This window comes from Megalopta genalis, chromosome 1 (genome assembly GCF_051020955.1).
Source record: "Megalopta genalis isolate 19385.01 chromosome 1, iyMegGena1_principal, whole genome shotgun sequence".
Taxonomy (NCBI): domain Eukaryota; kingdom Metazoa; phylum Arthropoda; class Insecta; order Hymenoptera; family Halictidae; genus Megalopta; species Megalopta genalis.
In genome coordinates this window covers 26,255,893-26,278,753 of record NC_135013.1, presented here as the reverse complement: position 1 = coordinate 26,278,753, position 22,861 = coordinate 26,255,893, and the positions used below count along the sequence as shown (strand labels likewise).

At 40.2% G+C, this 22,861-nt stretch overlaps 1 protein-coding gene and 1 non-coding gene across 7 annotated transcripts; both read left to right on the top strand.

Moving 5' to 3' along the window:
* The first annotated feature begins 450 nt into the window (after positions 1-450).
* On the top strand, positions 451-22,228 carry dom (domino helicase). 6 transcript variants are annotated; one of them, XM_033471988.2, is made up of 32 exons: positions 1,817-2,057; positions 3,200-3,408; positions 3,492-4,194; positions 4,613-4,741; positions 5,485-5,813; positions 5,891-6,217; positions 6,470-6,680; positions 6,757-6,971; positions 7,049-7,189; positions 7,258-7,348; positions 7,568-7,866; positions 8,106-8,421; positions 8,512-8,686; positions 8,763-8,949; positions 9,212-9,348; positions 9,435-9,621; positions 9,695-10,013; positions 10,092-10,172; positions 10,586-10,843; positions 11,137-11,447; positions 11,524-11,816; positions 11,901-12,273; positions 12,364-12,560; positions 12,651-12,765; positions 12,843-13,175; positions 13,266-13,487; positions 18,216-18,251; positions 18,339-18,507; positions 18,609-19,096; positions 19,215-19,499; positions 19,569-20,741; positions 20,828-22,228. In XM_033471988.2, the coding sequence occupies exons 2-32, from the start codon at positions 3,211-3,213 to the stop codon at positions 21,077-21,079; spliced, it is 8,550 nt and encodes a 2,849-aa protein (XP_033327879.2). In that variant the 5' UTR covers positions 1,817-2,057; positions 3,200-3,210; the 3' UTR covers positions 21,080-22,228. The 6 variants fall into 6 exon arrangements, with proteins under 6 accessions (XP_033327847.2, XP_033327854.2, XP_033327872.2 ...); XM_033471956.2 differs by lacking the exons at positions 1,817-2,057; positions 18,216-18,251; positions 18,339-18,507; ... (2 more) ...; positions 19,569-20,741; positions 20,828-22,228 and adding an exon at positions 451-782 and having other exon boundaries at positions 13,266-17,387; XM_033471963.2 differs by lacking the exons at positions 18,216-18,251; positions 18,339-18,507; positions 18,609-19,096; ... (1 more) ...; positions 19,569-20,741; positions 20,828-22,228 and having other exon boundaries at positions 1,809-2,057; positions 10,586-10,738; positions 13,266-17,387.
* LOC117221375 (small nucleolar RNA snoR639/H1) lies at positions 6,256-6,390 on the top strand. Its single transcript, XR_004490491.1, has one exon. It is a non-coding gene; the product is annotated as a small nucleolar RNA snoR639/H1 (small nucleolar RNA).
* Positions 22,229-22,861: the final 633 nt, after the last annotated feature.

The following is a 22,861-nucleotide window of genomic DNA, read 5'->3' as shown; positions in this document are numbered from 1 at the left end:
ATGTACTTAATATTAATATAGATGTAAAAAAAATTACTAGGAAATTTTATACGGATTTTAAGATATAAAATGACATACATTATTTTTAGTCTTTAATTGTATAAATGATTTTTAAAAAATCAATAATAATAGTTAATATTCTATATACAATCATGGATTAACCAAAAATCATTGTCCATTTTTGATACACTTTTGAGCGGCTGTGTACATTACAATACGCATTCAATTGTCATGAAAATACTATCGAGCTTTAACGCAATCCAATACAAAATTTGAGTTATTAAGAAAATAAAGAAAAAAATGCGAGAACCGATAAAATAGTTATCTTTTATTATTCGAGTAAAATTTTGAAATTATTATCGCACATACTACGTAGATCAATGTAAATATAGCAGTGGTACCCAAAAGATGATGCGCCGAGTACCGAAATGACCCCAGCGTCATTCTTACGATTGTACGTATTACACGCGGTCACCTCGTTAAGCAAAGTAAAATCAAGCCTGAATTTGAAAAAACATGTGTTGCAAGTTCTAATGCGTTAATTCGCGTTCGTTTCTTTCGTCATGGTTCATTCTCGATCCATCGTAGATACGATCAGGGTTTTGCCTCGGAAAATTCATGGGGAGTTCGTTATCACGTTCAAAAATGTGTTTGGTACACGTCCCACGAGAAAATCTTACGTGAATATTCATTATCGATATAGTCATTTATTTGAATTCGGTTAAAAAACGACGTAGGGACATCGACACGGTGAATATCGGGAAACAAAGATCAACTAAAAAGTAAGTAAAACCATTTTCTCACTTTACCTTTACCTGCATTCTACAAATGTTAACGCATGTCGCAGCACGTGGCGTATCTATACGTACATATAGCTATGTATACTGGGACACCATGTTGCGTACGGTATTAAATTTCAATCGAAATTCTTAGATATTATATATTCTTTTTAAATTAAATTATTCGAGAAATTATTTATTTTTCGTGTGGAAATCTGTTTGGTCCACATTCGTTGTTCGAACTATCCGAGTTTTGCAACTTTTGTGCAGCTAAATTCTTTCGGAATATAACAAATATTGTGTCATAAACTTGCTTGAAAGACAATGAATAAAGTAGTACCGATTAAAGGTATATAATTGTATCATGGGATTTTCGGTGCACGTGGCATCATTTTATAGCACGCACGAAGGCTAAGGAAGATACACATAGCTTCGACGGTATCAGTTTGTTTGCTTTATAAATTGAATCGAAACATTTGGATAACGGCTCCACGTCCGTTGCCAGGAATGTAAAGTGATGTAATACCGCGTGTAATGTATGTCCATATTTGTCTATTGTATGAACGGCTCTCTAAGGCCGTTGTAAAGGCTCCGCAATAATTTCTTATATTAAATTCCATTCTTTAAGCTCCATATGAAAGTTCATCGCATGATGTACACTTTGAACATATAATTCTTTACTGTCTAATTAAATTGAACATCTTCCTAATTTGGAAAAAATGCTTTTCGGAGAACAAAATTTTAATCACAAAGAAATATGTAACATTTTCTGGATACGTTCGTTCTTTGTATGTGTACATATATAAAAATTTCTGTAGCAATGGATTCTACGAAATGTACAAGAATTCTGTATTCAGGAGTAATAGTTGCTGATTTGATTCGTTAGTCGGAAAACCAGTCCCTTTAATATTTTTACCAACGACCAATCAGGAACGTTTCGAAGTGCCACGTTGCCAAGTATCCGGTCCCTCTTAGCCAATCAGAAGATTGGTGCCCGGTCAGAGCGGCATCTCTCCGTGGCTTGTGTAAACGCGGACACAGCAAGCAGCTCACGGTCTGGCCGCGGTCGAAATTTTGTCGGGAGCCGTCGCCATGTTTAGAAGTGTGTGCGTCCTTGAGCGAGTCGAGCGAAAATGTTCTGTAAAATATTAGATATAGCTCATGCACTGTACATTACGTGAGGTACCTAATTGCAATTTAACGCTCGTCGATCACGGGTGTGACAATTATTTTCGTGGATGGCTCACCTACGTCGCAGAATTTTGTGATTACATTATGGTAAGTCCGCCCTCCTATCGGACCAACGCCAACATGGCGGACGAAAAATTTCCTTTGTATCGCCGCGAGGCTCCACTGACGCAATTGCGAAAAATCTATTTTCCTCGGTGCCAATACGCTTGCTAACATCGAGAACATTGTTATTTGTTGCCGGAAAGCCTTGTCGGTGAAACGACGTGATCGTTGTTGTTATTGCATCGAGATTAAATGACATTTTCCGAATAAGAGGACTCAAACGCCCTGAATGCTTGATATCGGGCCGTCGTGTATTCATTGCGATCTTCGGTTATTTTAAATGACATCGCTCGTTTCGCCGCGCAGTCGATCGCGGAAAAGTTCTTTGTTTTACCGATGTAATATTTTCTACGGTATTTTTTCGTCGGCGCGTCACGCACCTCTTAGAAATTCCAATGCGGTGCATTGGTGGGATCGACGGAGAAATTTTGATTTCGGCGCTTTTTTCACAAATCAATTAACGTTCTCGTTTTGACTCTTTCGGATTACCTTACACGGAGCAACAATTGAAAATGTATATTTCGATGGAGAATGTACGACAAATTGTTTACATACATTCAACAATTAAAAAATAAAGCATTGTTAATAATTAGTGAAGTTATATTCCATGTTCGTGTTTTCATTTCTTTTTCTATCTATTATTTTTACATCTATTGTTTTAACAGTGAAACAGTCATGTGTCTGTTAAACGTGGCTATTTTTAAAATTACTTTTTATGCTTTGCCACTTGAAGTCAGTCAGAAATTCCTTTATTTTTTTTTTATTAATTTTCCTCTGGCTGTGCACGCATTTCGGTTTTGTAACCTAATCTTTATCCGAGTGGAATATGCAATTGTCATTTATAAATTGATAAATATAAAATAAATAATTAAATATTCATGATACTACTTTGTTATTCATTTATTAAATTTGTTATGTATTTATTTTCAATCTCTAAATATAGATGTAATTGTTTTTTAAATGTTTTTTATGTAATTAAATTACAGAATAAATGTTTTAATCGAATACTTTTATGTATTATTCAATACTTCAAGACAATATTGTTACATACCCAACAATTTTATTTCATATATTTATAATACAGTTTTGATGATATTTATAGGGGATTTTTTTCCTTAATGTTACAGTGTGATATGTAATGAGCGATAAGCAGTCTGCATCTATTTTGCCACCCCTTAATGGGGGTGGAGGAAACAATGGGGGTAGCAATGGCAGTACACCGCAACAAACTGTTAGTTTGCAGCAGGTACTTGCCACTGCTCAGGGGCTCAATGTCCTCACAACTGGTGCTGGACAACAGTTTGTTATTACTTCCCAGGTTCCTGGTCTCACACAGGTATGATTTATTAAGTTTAGTATTTTTACATTAAACTGATAATTTGTTATAACTGTGCATTGTAATTTTGTATATCATTGCAGGTTATACCAAGCAATGCAACAACAAACTCTAATATTCAACAAGTCGGTGTTACAAGACTTGTTAATATTAGCAGTACTCCACCACGTCCGAGTACTGTGGGAGTTGCAGGTGCAAGTGGTTCACCTCTCCCATCTCCCTCTCGACAGAATTCACCTAAAGTTGTTCTAGCAACGTCTCCAAAACTTGTTAGAACCTCTATCGGCAACATGTTCGTTGCTCCAACATCTCAAGCTTCTATGCAATCCCCGCCAGCAAGGAAAAAGTTGAAGTTAGCAGATTCTACTGAGAAGCCTATTATGTGTATAGATGATGCTGTAGGCTATAGAAGAAGAATTATGGAACATAAGATGAAGAGAATGCGTGCAATAAGGGAGAAATATGCTGAAAACGCATCTGAATTGTTCTTTCTACATGCTGGTGGCAATATGATGGATTTTCAAACTTGGAAGAAGAGACAACCATCGCCTCAGTATCTGCATTTTTTACGGCAAAATAGATTAGATCCAGACGACGATGACGAAGATTTAACAGTGCCACTGCCAGTAATATCAGAAATTCCATTACCACCAACTGTTACACCAACTGTCTCTTCAATAGTTTCTGTGAATCAATGTGCTGATGTAAAAATTTCTGGTATAAACGTTACGCCAGTTGCAGTGTCTACAACCTTACCTGCTGCAGTAGCTCAACTTAATCAACAAGGTAAGCGTATAATTATTACTTATATATATTTGTAATTAACCACATGATATTCATGAGATCATTTAATCCTATAATGGTATCTTGTTTCTTCATAAAAAAATAGCGAAAATCATTTTGTAGAAAATTTTCATAGGGATATAGTAGGATCCAGACTACTATTGGAGAATTAGTAGTAATTACCAGTTCATAAAACAATGCTATTTCATATATAGCTCGCATCATGTTTCCCAAAGTAGTGAGAGGCACACCGTTACATTCAGAATTAATAGAAAAATGTTTATAAAATTCCTGTACTCTATGTGTAGGTTATGAAAATATTTATTTGAAAGTTTTTAGTAGATGCATACACAAAAATGTGGAAAATAATAGAAAATTTAGTACACATTTTATATCAATCAAATAATTGTATGCGTAATAGGACATGTACCAGGTAGGCCTCAAGGGGGCCGCCATGGCATGGTGTTTGCCTTCAGAGCAGCAATTCAATCTTCACCAGTCACCGTTCACTCTCCACCTACTTCTACTCTAGCACCCACGCTCATTATAGGTGATTACAGCAGGCTTATCGTTTGATGTTTAGATCCATTAATTATTGTTCGCAGTTCTTTTACACTAGTTTTATAGTCATTTATGGTACAAAAATGTTTTGGTTCGTTGCTTTTTGCATACTAAAGAAGAAGTGGTACAGCTTGAAAAAATACAAACAATTAATCTAAATATTGTGTTCCAACAAAAAATCATTATCTTAACAAATGCATCAGATACTACCTATACTGGTAAAAGAAAAGTTTATCAAGATATGATGAACTTTTTGACAGTCAAGTAATTATGCACGTTGCTTCTTAAATTACAAAAAGTTATACTTATGTTGACATGAGAAATAGTAGGATATTTTTATTTCCTAGCTTACATACCTTAATTACAATTACTCCCTTAATTAATTCTTACAGTAATTATTCCTTTGATGAAGTTTATTGATGAAACTTATGTTTATATTATCCCTTTTTACGTTAATAATTTATGCATTATGATAGTATATTCTTGTTAATGTTGTAGAATATTCGTTGTACAATCCCACAAACGACAGCTGCATCAAGTTTATGCATATTGATGCAGTTCATTCCATGTGGGGAGATAAACACACAGCATATGTAAAGTCGATTAGCGGCATGCTTTTCGGCCTAAGGGCGCTGTCGATACATATTTCTTACCTTCATCTAAACTTGCTGGTGATGCTAAACAAGCATATATGTATATGTATATATAAAATCATTTTTTCTATCATTACAGGTAGTGCACCGGTAGTTTCGAGTTCCCCGAAACACATAACAACTACAGTAGTAGCAACATCAGCAGCTCCAGTTGCAGACAAACTATCTACAACGGTTACAACAGTCACAACCACTACTACCACTACTACTTCGACTATAACTGTTGTTTCTACTCCTATTCCTACTCCTACTCTTACTGCAACGATCACTACCACAGCATCAAAAATGTCTACTGCGCCTACTAGTACTTCCTCTACACCAGTTATAAAGCTTGTTAAATTACCAGCCTCTAATTCAACATGTGATATCACAAATAATCAAGAACAAATTGTAGAAAAAGCAAAACAGGTATGTATCAAAGAACTTACAGCGTTGTGTAATGCATACAAATGCTATATTAACTAATTTGTCGACATCATTCGCAGGAAGCATACGTCATGCAAAGGATTGCCGAGTTGCAGCGAGAAGGATTGTGGTCGGAAAGAAGATTACCTAAAGTGCAAGAACCACCTCGTACAAAAGCTCATTGGGACTACTTGCTTGAGGAAATGGTGTGGTTGGCTGCTGATTTTGCTCAAGAACGGAAATGGAAAAAAGCGGCAGCGAAAAAGTGCGCGCGCATGGTTCAGAAGTATTTCCAGGAAAAAGCAATTCAAGCGCAAAAGGCCGAGAAGTCGCAAGAACTCAGATTAAAGAAGATCGCTAGTTTTATAGCCAAGGAAATCAAAACTTTCTGGACGAATGTGGAAAAGGTGTGTGATTTTAAAGTTCGTAGATTAATTTCCAGTTGACCCCACACTATTAAGCCGACAGTATCAGTGTATTCCAATTGAATCTGTGTGCTCGTTGTGGGAACAGCAAAGTCTGGTAATTGTGTATGGTTGTATTGATTGCGTAGATACAATCAAAGAATTTACTCAGGACACTTCATTTATCGTCTTGGAATTACTGATTTTTTATAAGAACAATTAAGTTACGTGAATCTTGTTCTGTCCATTTTCAAGTTGGTGGAGTATAAGCAACAAACAAGACTGGAAGAGAAAAGAAAACAGGCGCTGGATCAACATTTAAATTTTATCGTTGGACAAACTGAAAAATATTCAACATGGTTGACAGAGGGACTCAATAAAACAGACGGTCCTCAAAGTATTCCGGCGTCCATTAATAGTTCACGAATATCTTCTCCAGTTCCGCCCGGAAAATCTCATTCTGATGGTAAATTAAAAGAATTAGACGCTTTATACGGCTTATCGATGACATCGGCTTATAAAAATAAAATTGTTTAATGTAGAGGACTTTCAACCCAATCAAAGTTCAGATGACGACGAAGAAACTATAGCAAAGGCAGAGGAAGAATTAAAATCCGTAACGAATCACAAAGAAGAGGTTGAATTATTAAAGAGAGAATCGGAAATTCCATTGGAAGACCTTCTGAAAGATTTGCCTCCTGATTACTTAGAAGATAGAAAGAAAAATTTGTCTCCATCGAAAGAAATTGCTGACGAAGTATATTCATAAAATTTCTCTTAATTATATCTAAACAAACGGTACTCTCTTATTAGAGTTACTTTTACACTTAATAGGGTAACGATGAAAAGACCACGGATGGCGATACAGATTTTGTTGCGGCATCGGACGAATCTTCAGACGAAGAAGAAACTATAATGGAACAAGAGAAATTAGAAGAAAATACGGATTATAAACAAGAATTGGATGATCTCAAAGTACATACCTATCTTCAGTGTTTTAAGAAAAGTTATGAGTATTCCGTACATAATTTTTATTCTTTCAGGCTGAAAATGAAATGTCCATCGATGAACTTATGAATAAATATGGCAATATGTCGGAAGCTCCAATGGATGTTGATCAAGAACTAGGACAAGGTGTGTAACAACATTCCATTACGTTAGATTTTATGTTCTATAATGCTAATCATTCTGTGATGATAATTTACCATTCCTGATGGATTGAGGAATGGTTTTCATTTTTCGACTCCTATTTCTTGATGCGACTTGAGGCATTTGTCTGAGATACTTGATGTGTTCAATTTAGTTTTACTGCTATCTCTATGGCAAAACTGATGTATAATATTTTTCATTTAGATTCTGATAAAGAAAGCACAAAGGAAGAGGAGGGGCAGGAAAATGACGAGGAATCTATCAGCAGTGAAAATGAAAGTGAAGAAAGCGATAACGAAGTCGGTGAACGGGAGTCTCAAACGCAAAGCGACAATGAAACTGATATCGGGCTTAAATCTCTTTTAGAAGATATTTCTATGGAAAAATCTACAGACGGAAAGGCTGCAGAAATGGATCATTCGGACGCTCACGATGAAATGGACAATGTGGCTGCATTGGCGGAAAGTATTCAACCGAAGGGAAACACTTTACTGACTACTAGTGTAAGCTATTTGAAATAATATCTGCTTAAACAAAGATTGAGGAAGCCTTTCATCCAAGATTGTGTGACAATCATTTGCTCACGATTATTTCAGAAAGGCAGAGCGAAGTAGTATTCTCTTTCATAAAATAGATTAAGTTGACGATTTATTTTGGAGAGATTATTACGACAATTTTTATACAATTAATATTCATTGAAATGGCCTTTTAACGTATTCTAACGTTATGTATTGCATTGTAGGTTGTTACTAAAATTCCGTTCCTTTTGAAACACTCTCTCCGGGAATACCAACACATAGGATTGGATTGGCTCGTGACTATGTACGAAAGAAAGCTAAACGGCATTTTGGCAGACGAAATGGGTTTGGGTAAAACGATACAAACGATTGCCTTACTTGCACACTTGGCATGTGAGAAAGGTAACTGGGGCCCACATCTTATAATAGTACCAACCTCTGTAATGCTTAATTGGGAAATGGAATGCAAGAAATGGTGTCCTGGTTTCAAGATTTTGACATACTATGGAACACAAAAAGAAAGAAAACAAAAAAGAACAGGTGATGTTTCGTATCTTCGGATGAAAGCATATTCTATTTAAGTAACGCGCGCGATGTTTATATAACACCTTCCATTTTTCTTTACGTCAGGTTGGACAAAACCCAATGCTTTTCACATCTGTATCACATCATATAAATTAGTTATTCAAGATCATCAAAGCTTTCGAAGAAAAAAATGGAAGTATCTTATATTGGACGAAGCTCAAAATATAAAAAATTTTAAATCACAAAGATGGCAATTGTTATTGAATTTTCAAACGCAGCGGTAAATATTGAAGCGACTTCAAACAATTTTATTTTAATAAAGAATTGTTCAATACCAGAATCGTTTTATTTTGCAGACGACTGTTACTAACGGGCACGCCACTTCAAAATAATCTTATGGAACTTTGGTCTCTAATGCATTTTTTAATGCCAAATGTATTTCAGTCACATAGAGAATTCAAAGAATGGTTCAGCAACCCCGTCACAGGCATGATTGAAGGAAACAGTGAATACAATGAAAACATTATTCGTCGTCTGCATAAGGTCTGTACGTAGTTTGCCATCGTACTTATATGTTTGCACCTACTTTAGTATTCGCTTCCGACCCAGAGATTTGATAACCTGTCGCATTTCTCTGTTTTTGAAAATAATAGCGAAACATTAAAAATCTCTATTAAAACTCGCGTGTCAGGATATATCTGGTATGACATACGTATCCTGTCTGGAGAAACAATTCTACTAATTTTATCCTCACAAAGATTAGTTTTAATCCGCGTCATTTACTCAACTCGCTGCATATTTTCAGGTATTACGGCCATTTTTATTACGTAGATTGAAAACAGAAGTAGAAAAACAATTGCCTAAAAAATATGAGCATGTGGTGATGTGCCGTTTGTCGAAACGACAGCGATATCTGTACGATGATTTCATGTCTAGAGCAAAGTAAGTATATGGGATACTTCCAGAAAATCCATTATCTGCACTCAACTTTTTACACTGGTTTAATAATTCTTTTTTTGTTTTTCAAGAACAAAGGAGACTTTGGCTAGTGGTAATCTATTAAGTGTGATCAACGTGTTGATGCAGTTACGTAAAGTCTGCAATCATCCAAATTTGTTCGAAGTGAGACCGACAGTTTCGCCCTTTCAAATGGAAGCTATCGAATTTGTTACGGCTTCGTTGGTGTGGAATGTTCTTGATTACGACCCATTTAAGGTGCGTATTAAACAGAGCACTGTTTTTCATTTATTCTGTAAGTTACTAATTGTTAATAATTTGTGTTTTACAGCATATCGACTTATCTAGTATGAATCTCCTTCTATGCGATTTGGAACTGTCACTTACCGCTTTCGTTGCGCATAGAGTAAGACGATTACGAACGCCACGAAGGCTTATAGAAGAAATAGATACTCTACCGGATCCACCGCCAAGATGTCCACCAGGAAAAATTAAAATCAATGTCAGACTATCCAATCAAGCCAAACCACCGTCTACACCGCAGCAAACTCAAACGAAACTAAAAAATTTCGCTGGCATCTTACCCAGTACTCGCGTTGGAACATCCCCTCTAATTAAAACATTAAATAATCAAAGCACTGCGGGACAAGGTAAGCTAGAATTGGTTGTGAATGTATCATTAAGTTGCTGCAACTTAACTCAAGGTTTTTAATTTTTATTATTTACAGGTGTCACTTTGAGGGTATCAGGTGGTCAACAATTGCAAGGATACTCAGTTCAATTAGTTCAGCATCAGGGCAGTGTGAAAGGTAATTTTTCGTCCACTTGTTTCTCTTCATATACATATACACATATATATGTCATAGTTCATTAATAAAACATAATCCCAGTGCATCATCGATCAGTGGTTGCACATTAATCGTCGCTGTGTAATCACTTTTGCAGTGGTGCTAAAGGAAACGGATCTCATGCCAGCTTGTTTATAATTTTCCTGTGTTATAAGCATTCTAGATTTGAGATTACATATTAACAAATTTTTGAATTTAATTATACTGTTATTACTCGTAAGTGGACAACGGATGTTTAAGCAAATGATACATTTTTGACACCGATTCTCAATGCATTTTAAACGGAAAAATATCTTGTAAATGCATAAACGTCCGCAGTCTACCTGTAAGTCACCATTTGTATAAAATATATGTTGTGTTTGCTTCGGAAATAGCCATCCCTGTTGGAACACTAGCACATAACCCACAAAGTACAACAGTGACACCAAGTACAGCAGCAACGAATGCACCGAGGATTACAGTAGGAAATGCGAATATCAAAGATGGACTGCAACGACTAACCACGCAGACAGTCACAGTTAAACAAGGTGATTCCGTCCAAAGAATAGCAGTGCCTAGTTTTGCACAGCTGGTTCAAACATCTACTGGTAGACATATCATTCTGACTTCGAATCAGCAAAACACTAACACAGGTTTGTCCCATGAACGCTCGTATCCCACTCACCCCTATTTGTGACCCATACTTAGGCAATGTGTACACCACCCTCCATCTTCATATTTCATTTATGCACATCTCATTATGTGGATGTTGTTTCAAATAATATATTAATAAACATTGCATGATCGTGAATAATGTCTCCTCATGTTTGCGAGGATAAAGTATCCACAATAATCTTATATAACGTACATTGAAAATATTACCTACATTTTGTATGTCAATATAGGTGACCTTACATGGTGTTTAATATTCCCTTTGTTTTTGCAGTTTCCTTCCCAGTAATTTCTCCAAGCGGACAACGCTTGACAGTTTTATCAAAATCTTTGATGGGCATATCTACTTCGGCAACTACGGTGAACAAAGTTGTTGGAGGGATGGTTACGACGTCAAGTGGAACCAGTGGAAGACCCGTGATGAGAGTACCACCTCTGAATGTGACTGGTTCCCAGGCACAGCCCTCGACTGGTAACGGGCAATCTCCTCAGCAATCCATTCGTTGTGGTATTGTTACTAGACACGCACAAAAGGAGTCTGAAAAGGCACAAACGAAGGAACGTCCCAAGTCCGAATTTCATTTGGTAATTATCAGTCTGATCAATATAAGTCGTAGAAATCTCAAATCTCTAGATTTTCATTGGTCAATTAATCTTACAGCCGCAGTTGGAAGAAGAACGAAAGCAAAGGAGGCAAGACAAGCTCCGCCTTCTCACAAATATCAATGAAAGAAGATGCGCGGCATGTCCTCTGTACGGTGAAGATCTGTTCATGGCGTTAAGGATTGGTAAACCATCTACAGCTTGTCGGTGGCATAATGGTTGGGTCCATTGTGCATCCGCCAAAGATGACGTTCGTACCCGCAGGCAATTTTTTTCCCGTACAGAAGCACTCGCGGAAGCAATCAACAGTACAGAACAAATCGTTGAAGAGCTTAAGGAAGTTTTTGAAAGGTATATTCAAGCTGTGTAAACTAAAAAATACGCGTGTTATGTTTACATTCCGTGTTGTATCGTATTGTATAATTGTTGTTACAGGTTTGTTGTTCATGTTCCTGCTGTGTGCGCACCCACGCCACGTTTTCACGTTTCTCATCCACCTCCACACAAACTGTTCGCCCAGAGGCGTATGCAAATGGCGTTGCAACGTTATTTGTCGCCGAAATTCGCATTGTTCCATCCAGTAGCTAGTGCAATGATGACTCAGTTCCCAGATCCTCGACTGATACAGTATGACTGTGGAAAACTACAATCCCTTGATCGACTTCTTAGGAAGCTTAAGTCAGATAACCATAGAGTTTTAATTTTTACACAAATGACAAGAATGTTGGACGTTTTAGAAGCTTTTCTTAATTTCCACGGCCATATATATTTGCGTTTAGACGGTACCACCAGGGTGGATCAACGACAGGTAATGATCATTATACCTATATATGTATCACCTATATTCAATATTTCTTTTTTATTTCTTAGGTTTGTTTCTAATCGATGTACATTGCAGGTTTTGATGGAACGATTCAACGGCGACAAACGAATATTCTGTTTCATTTTGTCGACAAGATCTGGAGGTGTGGGCGTGAATCTTACAGGCGCCGATACCGTTATATTTTATGACAGCGATTGGAATCCTACCATGGATGCCCAAGCGCAGGATAGGTGTCATAGAATAGGTCAGACACGGGATGTACATATCTACAGGTGTGTAGAAATGAGCAACGATGCTTCCATATGTACAGAATGTGTCAGTAAAAGTGAGATATATCTTCTATGCTTAATTTTTTATTTCAGGTTAGTAAGTGAAAAGACTGTGGAAGAAAATATTCTAAAGAAGGCCAATCAGAAGCGATTGCTCGGGGACTTGGCCATCGAGGGAGGCAACTTCACGACTGCTTACTTTAAGAGCGTAAGTATAAAAAATAAAAGTACAAACATCATTTAATTTAACAATGTCATTAATTGTTTAACTTAATTATTACACAGTCTACCATCCAAGATCTCTTCAACATTGATCAAACGGAGAACGATGCTTCGGCGCGAATGGCGGAGGTGTTGGAGCAGAACAAGGATCGTGAGAAATTCCTGCAGAAGGAGGGTCAAGGACAAAGCGTTGATGACAAGGTAGCGATGGGGGCGTTAGAGAGTGCACTCGCTGCCGCTGAGGAGGACCTTGATGTTCAAGCAGCAAAAACTGCCAAGGCGGAAGCTGTTGCCGATCTGGCAGAGTTCGATGAGAATATACCTTTGGATGAGGCGGATAAGGATGACATGCAAGTCAGCAAAGCTGAGCTTGAGGTGCAAAACCTGGTATCTCAGGTAAAATCAGATCTGTGTTTTTTGGATGACACAATTGAATCGTCTATTCTAATAACAGATCTGTTCGAACTAATGATTTTCTGCATTCAGCTCACACCCATAGAACGTTACGCGATGAAATTTGTCGAAGAGTCTGAGGGCGCATTCTCGGCAGCTCAACTAGCGGCTGCAGAACGCGAGCTAGAAGAGCAGAAAAAGGAGTGGGAGTTGGATCGGCTGCGAGCGTTGCGCGAGGAAGAAGAGAGGCGGATGAGGTTAGCCGATGACGACGAGAAACCCTTAACGTTCGGCCGCGAGGATGCGCAGAATCAGGTTAATAATGCTAGTAATTCTAAGAAATTAGTCAGTAAGAAATTGCCGGCGAATAGGGGGAGAAGGAGGAGCTCGCGTAGGAACAATAGTAAAAGTGCTCAGGAGACGGAAAGTGAAAGCGAAACGACCACGGAATCGGAGTCAGAATCGCAAGAGGATGCTGTGGAAGACAGCCTTGATGAGGAGTCAAGTCACACGGAGAGTCAGAGCCAAGGCGACGAGGATGATGAGGAGGAGGAGGACGAAGCAAATGATTCCGAGCGAGGAGGATATCCTAAGCGTAAGAACCGCTCCAACAAATCGTTCAGCCAGAATCACTTTGATCTGAACAGTCCCCGTACGAGATCCAGAGGAAACGTGAAGATAAATCTGTGGACATTGGACGTGAGTCCGATTTTGCCGGGCATAAAGCCAAAGTGTCGTGGTAGAGCGAGCAATATGAGAAAGCAGAGAGAGATGGAGATGAGAATGAAGGCGGAAGAAAGTTTTGTGTTGCCTCTGCCGCCATCTTCGAGTCCGAAGAAGCTGAATGCTACTGTTAGATCGGACGACGAGTTTAGGGCAGCGAATCTGAAAGAGGACACAGATTTGAAACGCGTCGAAGTGAACAGCAAGCTCTCGTCTAGCAGAGGCTCAACCGAGAATGTTGAGGATCGCAAGACCATTGTGAATCATTGCGATGCCGCGTCTTCGTCAAGGGCGAACAGTAAAAAGGACACACAGAAGGATAGAGATGAATTCAGCTACGTTTCAAATTCTTCGGAAGCAGAAGTTTGTGCTCAACTGGACGAGTCTGTATCCAGTGGTCACCAGGAGGAATTTTTGGACGCAAAAGTCGATGACGAGGAGACACAGGATCGAATTGACTTCACTGCATATGAGTCAACTGAGCAAAGTAATTGCGCGGGCGAAGCAGATTCTAGCGGGGAAATCGAGAATCCTGATGCCAGTATTCTTTCACAGACTGGGAGCTCATGCTCGTCCGCTGCGGAGTCGGGTACGTTGAAGATGATATCGGATTCGGATTTGACCGAGGAAATAAATGTTTCCGAAAGTTTAATAACCGCGCCCTTCAAGAGCAACACAGTTCTTCAGGAGTTAAATGAGTCCACTACGAAATCGTCGACGGATAAAATAATCAGTTCGACTTCGGAGAATTCTGTCACCAGTGAAACAGTCCGAGATTCAACGGAGAAACTAGAGTCAGAAATCAACGTTGCTGACGAAAGTAACAGCGATAAAAGACCAGAAAGTCCTGTCGAATCGAGCAAACGATGCAACGAATATGTAGTCTCTGACGTAAAGAACGAGACAGTCAATGATAGCGTGTACACATCTGTGATAGAAACAAGCTCTAGTCAGAACATCGGTAGCGAAGAAGAGGAAGAAAAAGGAGAAAGCCGCACTAAATTCAACGAAGAAGAAAAGCGAAACGACAACAATAAACAGACTCCATCTTCTATGGATGTCTCTGAATCGGGCGACACGGTCGAGTCTGATTCTTCCTTAGAAATCAAGCTCAAGTCTCGTAAAACGGAAACCGTGTCCTATGGGGTGACAACGAGAAGTGGAAAGATAAACTTCACGGTTGAGATCACTGAAAGCAAAGATACGTATTCTGAAACATGCTACGCCGAACCGAACGTACCAAAGCACAATCAGGAAAACGAAAATTCAATTGTCAGTAAAAAGGAAGCGTGCAAGGTAGCCCCGATAAGGAGGCCGGACACGCCGAGACCCTTGGAGCAAGGTAGAATAACGAGATCTAGCGCCGGGCGTTCATTAACGCCGCCGCCGAGCAACAGTTCTTCGAAATCGGTCCAGAGAAGACATCAACTAGACATTCCACTAATTGAGGGCTCTAAGTTATCTCCCAGACCAGTAACGAGGTCTACGTCCATTGTAAACTCCCCAATAAGGAATGAGGAACAGAATGTTTCCTCTTACGAAAAGCCAACTACAAGAAGCTCGAAGTCCTTGGACAACGGTTTCCTAAGCCCCGCACCATCGGAGTTGAAAGACGCTGGTAGTCCTACTGCAAAGCCTAAGAAGAGTCTAACCGAGGTCGTCGCACCTGTAAATACGAGTACCGTAAAAAGACGACCGGATACACCGGTCCCAACATTCGAGCAGATGTCGAGGGTTACGCGGTCGGGTCTCAACTTTACCTTAAACTCGGGAAAGTCGTCCAGTCCTAACCACGTGGCTGTCCCTTTGAAAAGCAACAAGCACATCCGGAAGTCAGACGCAGAGGCCAAAGCACAAGAGTTTTTGTCGCCTGCGAAAACACTCGCCGACACTCTCAGTACGGATTCGAATGGCAACGCGGTCGCCTCCGAGGAGTTCGGGAAGCAGGACGATTCAGGATTTACGGAGATGAACGAGAAGCCACAACGGACGGCTAAGGTGGTAGCGATCCTCACACTGGACACCAGAAGCAATCACAGTAGCAAGGCCTCGAGCTCCGTGAAGACGAACTCTACTGACAATAAGAGCCTCGGTAAGAAGAACGACTCTACCACGTCGTCTGACAAAAACTGTCTTCTAAGGATCTCCGATGTCACGTCAAACTGCAAACTCGATGGCTGGTGTGGCACCGGGCTGGATAATGCCCCCGCAGTTCTCACAAACGTGGCTAGTACTTACGCTTCTGGTAAGACAGGCAAAGCGACAGTGAGTAAGGCCGGGTCGCCGTTGAACTCCAAACTGAAGACAGAGAAATTACTGCCCGTGATCGCCCTGGTCGATTTAGACAATGATTCCAGTTACGATTCGTCGGATGGGTCTAAGAGATTGCGTCGGAAGATCAAAAGAACTCGCCTGACCTCGTTCTCCAAGCCCCTCGGCGGCAAAGTGGAAATAGAGGATAAGTTGGAAGAACAGGAGGAACAGATCCCACCGACCAAGAAGTCGATCCGGTCCCAGCTCTCGCCTTCTTCGTCCTCTTCTCCTCCTCCTACGTCGCAGACGGCGCAGTTGGGTAAGATCACCAGCGGTACCGTGTCTTGAGTCTCGCTGAGGCTGTATCGCTGTAAGATTTAGCAGCAGGATTGTATAAAAGATTCCTGGAGCAGGTGTAACGCATCATCCGACTTCTTGTACGCATCGATTTTTCTTTCTTCTTTCTTTCTTTCTTTCTTTTTGTTTCTCTCTTTTTTCTATGTCCTTTTCTTTTTTTAATTTCACGTAATCATCATCAAGCCCACGTTGTACATATTAATGGAAACGATCTAAGAGAAGTAGGAGAAACTGAGAGGTGAGACACGTTCAATCTTTTCCGTTGTACTGGGTACACGCGTGTAATATTTTTAGCCTTGTAAATTTGTGCTCTCCTGTAAAGGTTTCCCCGCGTAAATGTTTCCATGCGACATTGTAATTTATACACTCGGTGATATATTGAAGCGAAGGAGAGATAATGTGGGAGGAAAATGGGAAGGAGTTTCAGACACATTCGACTGTATCATATTAGGTAATAGTTAACGAGAATTCACACACGCAAACAATTCTACCGTCTAGTTTAGTTCGTTATGGACGCTGCAAATTATATGGGCCGCGGCTCCGCGCGCGCAATTGTTGCGTTTACAAGCGAGGAGATATCCGCCAATTGGAAATAATAGACAGTCGATTTGTCGGGGAGGTAGAACAAACGATAGACAGTAAAAAAAAAGAAAATGGGAACGGAAAACAAATGACAAAATCTGTGAACGCGCCGTACTTTGCTCTCGTGTGTAACGCCTTGTATATTACATAACTCACAAGGTGACAACCTGATTACATTGCTAGACTTAAGGAGTTACTCGTTTAATGGTATGCCCCACTGTAATATTTAAGTTGCGTGCCTGTATTTTGTATGATCGAGTGAGTCCAAGGAAGGAAATAAAACTAATTCCTTGCTACGAAGATACGATGTGTTCTCTTATTTCTTGGTGCGTTTCCAAGTCTGTTCGATCAAAGGTTCAGTTCCGTTTTGGTGTCAAATTTTTGCTCAGTGTGCTTGGTTATATATACAGAAAAATAAATGCAAACTCTAGCCGAGATCGTCGATCTGGACGATCGATGCGATTCTCGCGAATGTTTGGTGTGGCAAGGCTTACATGACCGCACATTATAAATTCAAAAAAAAAAATAAATAAATAAAACGAGAGAAAGGAAGAGAGAGAGAAAGAGAGAGAGAGAGAGAGAGAAAGAAAGGAAATTCATTTGCGCGACGAATTCGTTTAAAGCTCCAAAAAAGAAAAAAAGAATAGCGATTTCGAAAATGGCACCAAAACACTGCCTTTGCCATTCCAAACTTGGAGTCAGCCAAGGTATAAGCAGGCACATTCATGAGCGTCTTGCACAACGTTTGAAATTCATTGTAACAGAGTACTTGATGCAGCACGAAGGTGTTTAAAAGACCTTGAAAAAGAGACGAACGAGCCTTTGAACGAGCAAAGTGTCCGTACACTTTTTCCTATACATTTCCTAGGTGTTCCAAGATCGATAGATCATTCAGCGTTTGCATTCTTCGTCCAAATGGCTCCCTTCTGGAAACGTTGCGGAGACGTTGTAACAACCAAGAGGATACTGTTTATTTTTGTTAAAGTTCATTTAAAATCGTTATCGATAATTTCATACGGTGTACATGACGCTCTCTCTCTCTTGCAAGTTTTTGTTTCTTTCTGAGCGGACGTTATTATTAACAGTCCTCGAATTCGATCTGATAGCAGTGCTTTTAATATCTTACAGATATGGTTGTCGGACGATAATATGGAACAAATGCCGGTTAGTATATCTACGTGCTTGTGACATTTATATTCTCAATTTTTCGTTTTTGATAGTACGATTTCTATGATTCGTTTGATCCACCAGATGTGGTGTCCACCTACGCCACCGACAACTGATAATGATGTCTACATCGACTACTCCCTGGGATTCCTTTATGAGAATACCCCCATGTCCGAGGCTCAATTGCCTCCGATTTACATTAAAAAAGAGCAAAAGAGGAGTAGAGTTGATACTGGAATTACCGATCGTGATGGTAATATACATAAAAGACTATACTTACTCCGAACAAGAATTACTCATCGAAGAATTCTCTTCTTAATGAACACTATATTAATATCGAAGTTGTTTCATCAGGGCGGCGGGCGGTAAAAATGCGGCACAAAGAGGAGTCTGTCTACGCGCCGAGATCACTGTTCGATCGACCATCCCCAGCGATCATGAAGATGCGTCGTGACATGAAATTGCACAAACACCGTGCAACGGTTCGCCCATCAATTCCGCTGCCAGGCTTAAAACCATCCCATATGTCGAAGTCTTCTATAGATCAAGAACATGTTCTCGACTGGATGATACACGAGGATTGGGCACTTCTACAAGCGATACAGATTTATCAGGGATTACCGTTGAACCTGACGATTCTGTCACCCGGTCATACGCCTAATTGGGATCTGGTCGCCGATATAGTTAACAACACGTCGCGAATATACAGATCTCCGAAGCAGTGCAGAAGCAGGTACGAGTCGATGATTGTTCCGCGAGAAGAAGGGAAGCTATTGTATGACACCACACCGAAGAAGCAGAAGAAACAGAAAGGCGTTTATAAAATACCTCAAGTGTCCGAGGTATTACTACTTGATTTTGTTACGTCCACATTTTATAAGGGGACAAATATTTTCGTTATCTGGATTGGGTTTAGCTTCGATGTTCGTTGGCAGTGACCATCCAATTCTTTTCTTTCAGCAACAAAGTAAAACAAACAGGCCAATGAAAACATCTCAATTATACATCCAGGATAAAAATCACACGTTCACGTTGATGTGCTGTCAGAGGTTTGACACCATCAAGTCGGTTTCCAACAAAAGAACGCCCACCGTAAAACCGTTGTCTGTGAACCCGTTGATGAAGAACCCTACGAACGCAGCCGTTTTAGCTGAATGCGGCATTCAGTATGACAGTCCACTGGCTCCCATTGAAGTCGCAACGAGACGAGCAGACAGAATCGCCAAAGAAAAATTGAAACATGCTGTTAGTATACTGGAATATTTTAACAATCTATTTAAAAAATTATACGGTAACGTTAATTGTATTTTGTAGACACAGGTATTAACGGCGGAGCAACAGCAACAGGTAGCTGCGCGGTTACTACAGCAACAACAGCAACAGCAGCAACAACAACAAGCGCAGCAGCAGCAGCAACAGCAAGCTCAGCAGCAACAGCAACAACAGCAGCAGCAGCAAATTAAGCTACAGCAACAGCAAGCACAGCAAAATTTATCGAACACCGCGAGTCCTCAAGTGCATCAGTTGACTCAGGTTGTCACTACCGTAGCGACAACGGGACTGACTACCATGAAGACAGTCACAACGATGACGACAAACGTTACCACTTGTGGCACAGCAGTCGCTGCGTCGACAGTTAAAACTCGGCCAGGTGGAACGTTGAGCATGCAAGATGTGAGGACTGCACCGACAGTTGTCAGTGTAGCCAATCTTCAGGCTGCTCAGAGAATAGCGACAGCGAGTTTAGTATCTTCTGCTCAAAGTTCTCCTGTTGCCACACAGAAGGGTATCGTTGGAGTCACCGTGGCAACTGCATCCGGCAGCAAAACTCTAACCGCTGCACAGGTGCAGTACTACAGGCAACAGCAGCAAGTCCTGTTGCGTCAGCAGCAGCTGAAGGTGCTGCAAGCTCAAGCCGCAAGTGGTCAGAAGGTGTCTGTAGCAGTCTCTGCTGCCGCCGCGGCGCAGCAGAGGGCTACCTTGATGAAACAAGGATTAGCTGTCGGCACCGTTGGTCAAGCAACCGTAGGAAAACAGACTGTAGCACGCGCGGTATCGGAAACCGAGATGGCTGCTCTCATCAAGCGACAATCATTGCAGCAACAGGCCAAAGCGGTGGCTCAAGTACAAGTACCTGGTCAAGCTGGTCTCACGCCAGCGCAACTATTCGCGCAAGCTGGTTTACAAGTGCAGCAACCTGGAACTTCCGCTAGTGGAACGCCTGTCGCCACTTTGGTGAAAACCGCAAACGTTGGTGTACGTACGGCTACCCCTCAGCAAATACGTCAGTTGGCCCTGCATCCTCAAATCATCACGCAAAGAAAATTGCCGGCACAGAAGGTCGCCCAGCTGGCACAAGTCGCCAGTAAAACCGGCGTTCAGACGCAGCTCATCGTGCAGCAGAAATCTTTGCCTGCCACGATGACTGTGCAACAAATACAAGTGATGAAGCATGTGCAACCCTCGGCTATGCAGCAATTCACGCATGTATGTCGGGTAGTCTATTTGCTTGGGTTTCTCATCTAATTTTCTAATAGTCATTTTCGAAGGAATTTATATGATGTTATTTAAAGGTCTCTACGGGACAAGCCGGTTCTCAGCCGGGTCAGGTGGTATTGGGAAAGTCCCCGCTGCAGACAAGAGTAATTCCGGTCTCATCTACTGCCCTAAAGCAAACGATTCAGGTCGTGACCGCGAGCAGTGCACAACTGCGACAAGCTGCTCCCGCTCAGGGGAAACCAATTGTTACGACGGCAAGAGCTAGCCCCGTCGAATCGAAAGAAGAAGTCGAAAGAAGAAGAAGTAAAACAGCTCTACCATCATGAAGATGTCCTCTGTAAAATACTAAATCGTTTCGGGGCGAGATAAGGAACTAAAATACGTGTTCTCGTACTAAAATCTCGTCTTACAGCATTTGAAACTTAGTATTATAAAAATCTTATCCAATCCGGTTGCGAACGATTATGGGCATGAATTTCCAGTTAAGTGTAGTTTTCGCTGCTTGGTACTTTTGAACACTCGACTTGCCCCGCTAAAAAATATTACATGTCTGATAGGTATTACAATTACACAATTTGCCATTCAACCATTGAATGAGCTTAAAACAATAAGACCATCCAACTAATTTCAATAGTATGATTTCTTTCGTCGCACAAGGTACTGACGGTACAAAAATGGATTGGCAGAGCAACTTGATGCAAGCAGTTAATACTATAACGACCTTATAGGTAATGCTATCTCGTAATTTACAAAACTTGATGAGATGATTAACAACGTTTCTGTAAATCGTTAACGTTAAACGCAAATTCGGCCAGCAAATTTCCAAAGACTATAAAATGATAAAAACCGGATCACTTTTTCAATATTAATACGATTATGAAATGATTATTTACGACCTCGATACGTCACGTTCCATGACTGAGCAGGAGATTAAATGATAAGAATACCGATCTTCTGACGCAATAGGAACATTCAAGAGACATTTTTCTCGGTAAACATATTGTAGCCAATGTGATATTTTTTGGAATGTTATCATTACATTGAGTGCCTGATACGACGTTGGCTCATTTAGACGATACAGATTTGAAACACCGCGACACTTGATCGAATAGAACCACGATTATTCAGAATATTCACTTCGGTTGAGCATCTTGTTGCGTTTGAGGCTGTTGTTGCTGTTGTACCTGCTGGGAGTGGACAGAATGCGCGATAGTCTGCAATCTCACTTGACTAGCTTAACTTGTTAATAAATCTTGAACGGCGAAAGAAAACGAAAAGGTAATGCTATGTACTGTATATGTATCTATAGTTACCCGTAGGATTTAAACAATTTCGTTCGATAATGTGATGTTTATACTAGGACCTTTATCGAACCGTGTAAGATTGTACTAATAACGACATTAATAATGATAATATATATATAAATATGTATAATTCATGTAACATAGACGCTAAAATAAATCTCTCGTAAATAATCATGGATGTTTGGTACAAATTTATTTATAAGGAGAAGGTTAATAGAGCGATCTAGGATGGTGAGTAATTGTAAAAGGGAAAATTGAAAAGCGATTAAAGTTTAAAAACAGCGCCATTTGTGGTAAATGGCTCCGCTTGTGGTGAAATCTTGAAACAGAGTATGAGGTTTGTACAGCGCCAAAACACGTAGTGGTAAAGAGCTCGAACTAGTAGACAAATTATCGATTGCGGTTAATTGTAGGAAACATCAGATGGCGCCACTAGGCCAGAGACTATTTAACTCTGTCGATAAATTTCTCTAACTGTTTTAGCGTTTTACCACTATGTGTAATAGCGCTGAACGAAGTGCGGTAAATTTGAAATGTTGTACGGTGGAAATCGCGATGCAACCGTTGATTCTAATTTGAATATCGATACCGATTCCTGTGTATGGTAGAGTCCGCAGGTGAAATGTGTGCTGCTCGCGGCAGTTTTACTCGAAATCAGTCTAGTTTTAGAAAGCAAGCAATTCGGTCGGCATTGTAAGTACCTCAGCGCTTCGCGCTGCCGACAGCTCTCACTCCGGTGAGAGAACTGCTAGATCTGCCGCAAACTAGCAGCTTCGTCTCTACGCATAGGAAACCCAAACACGT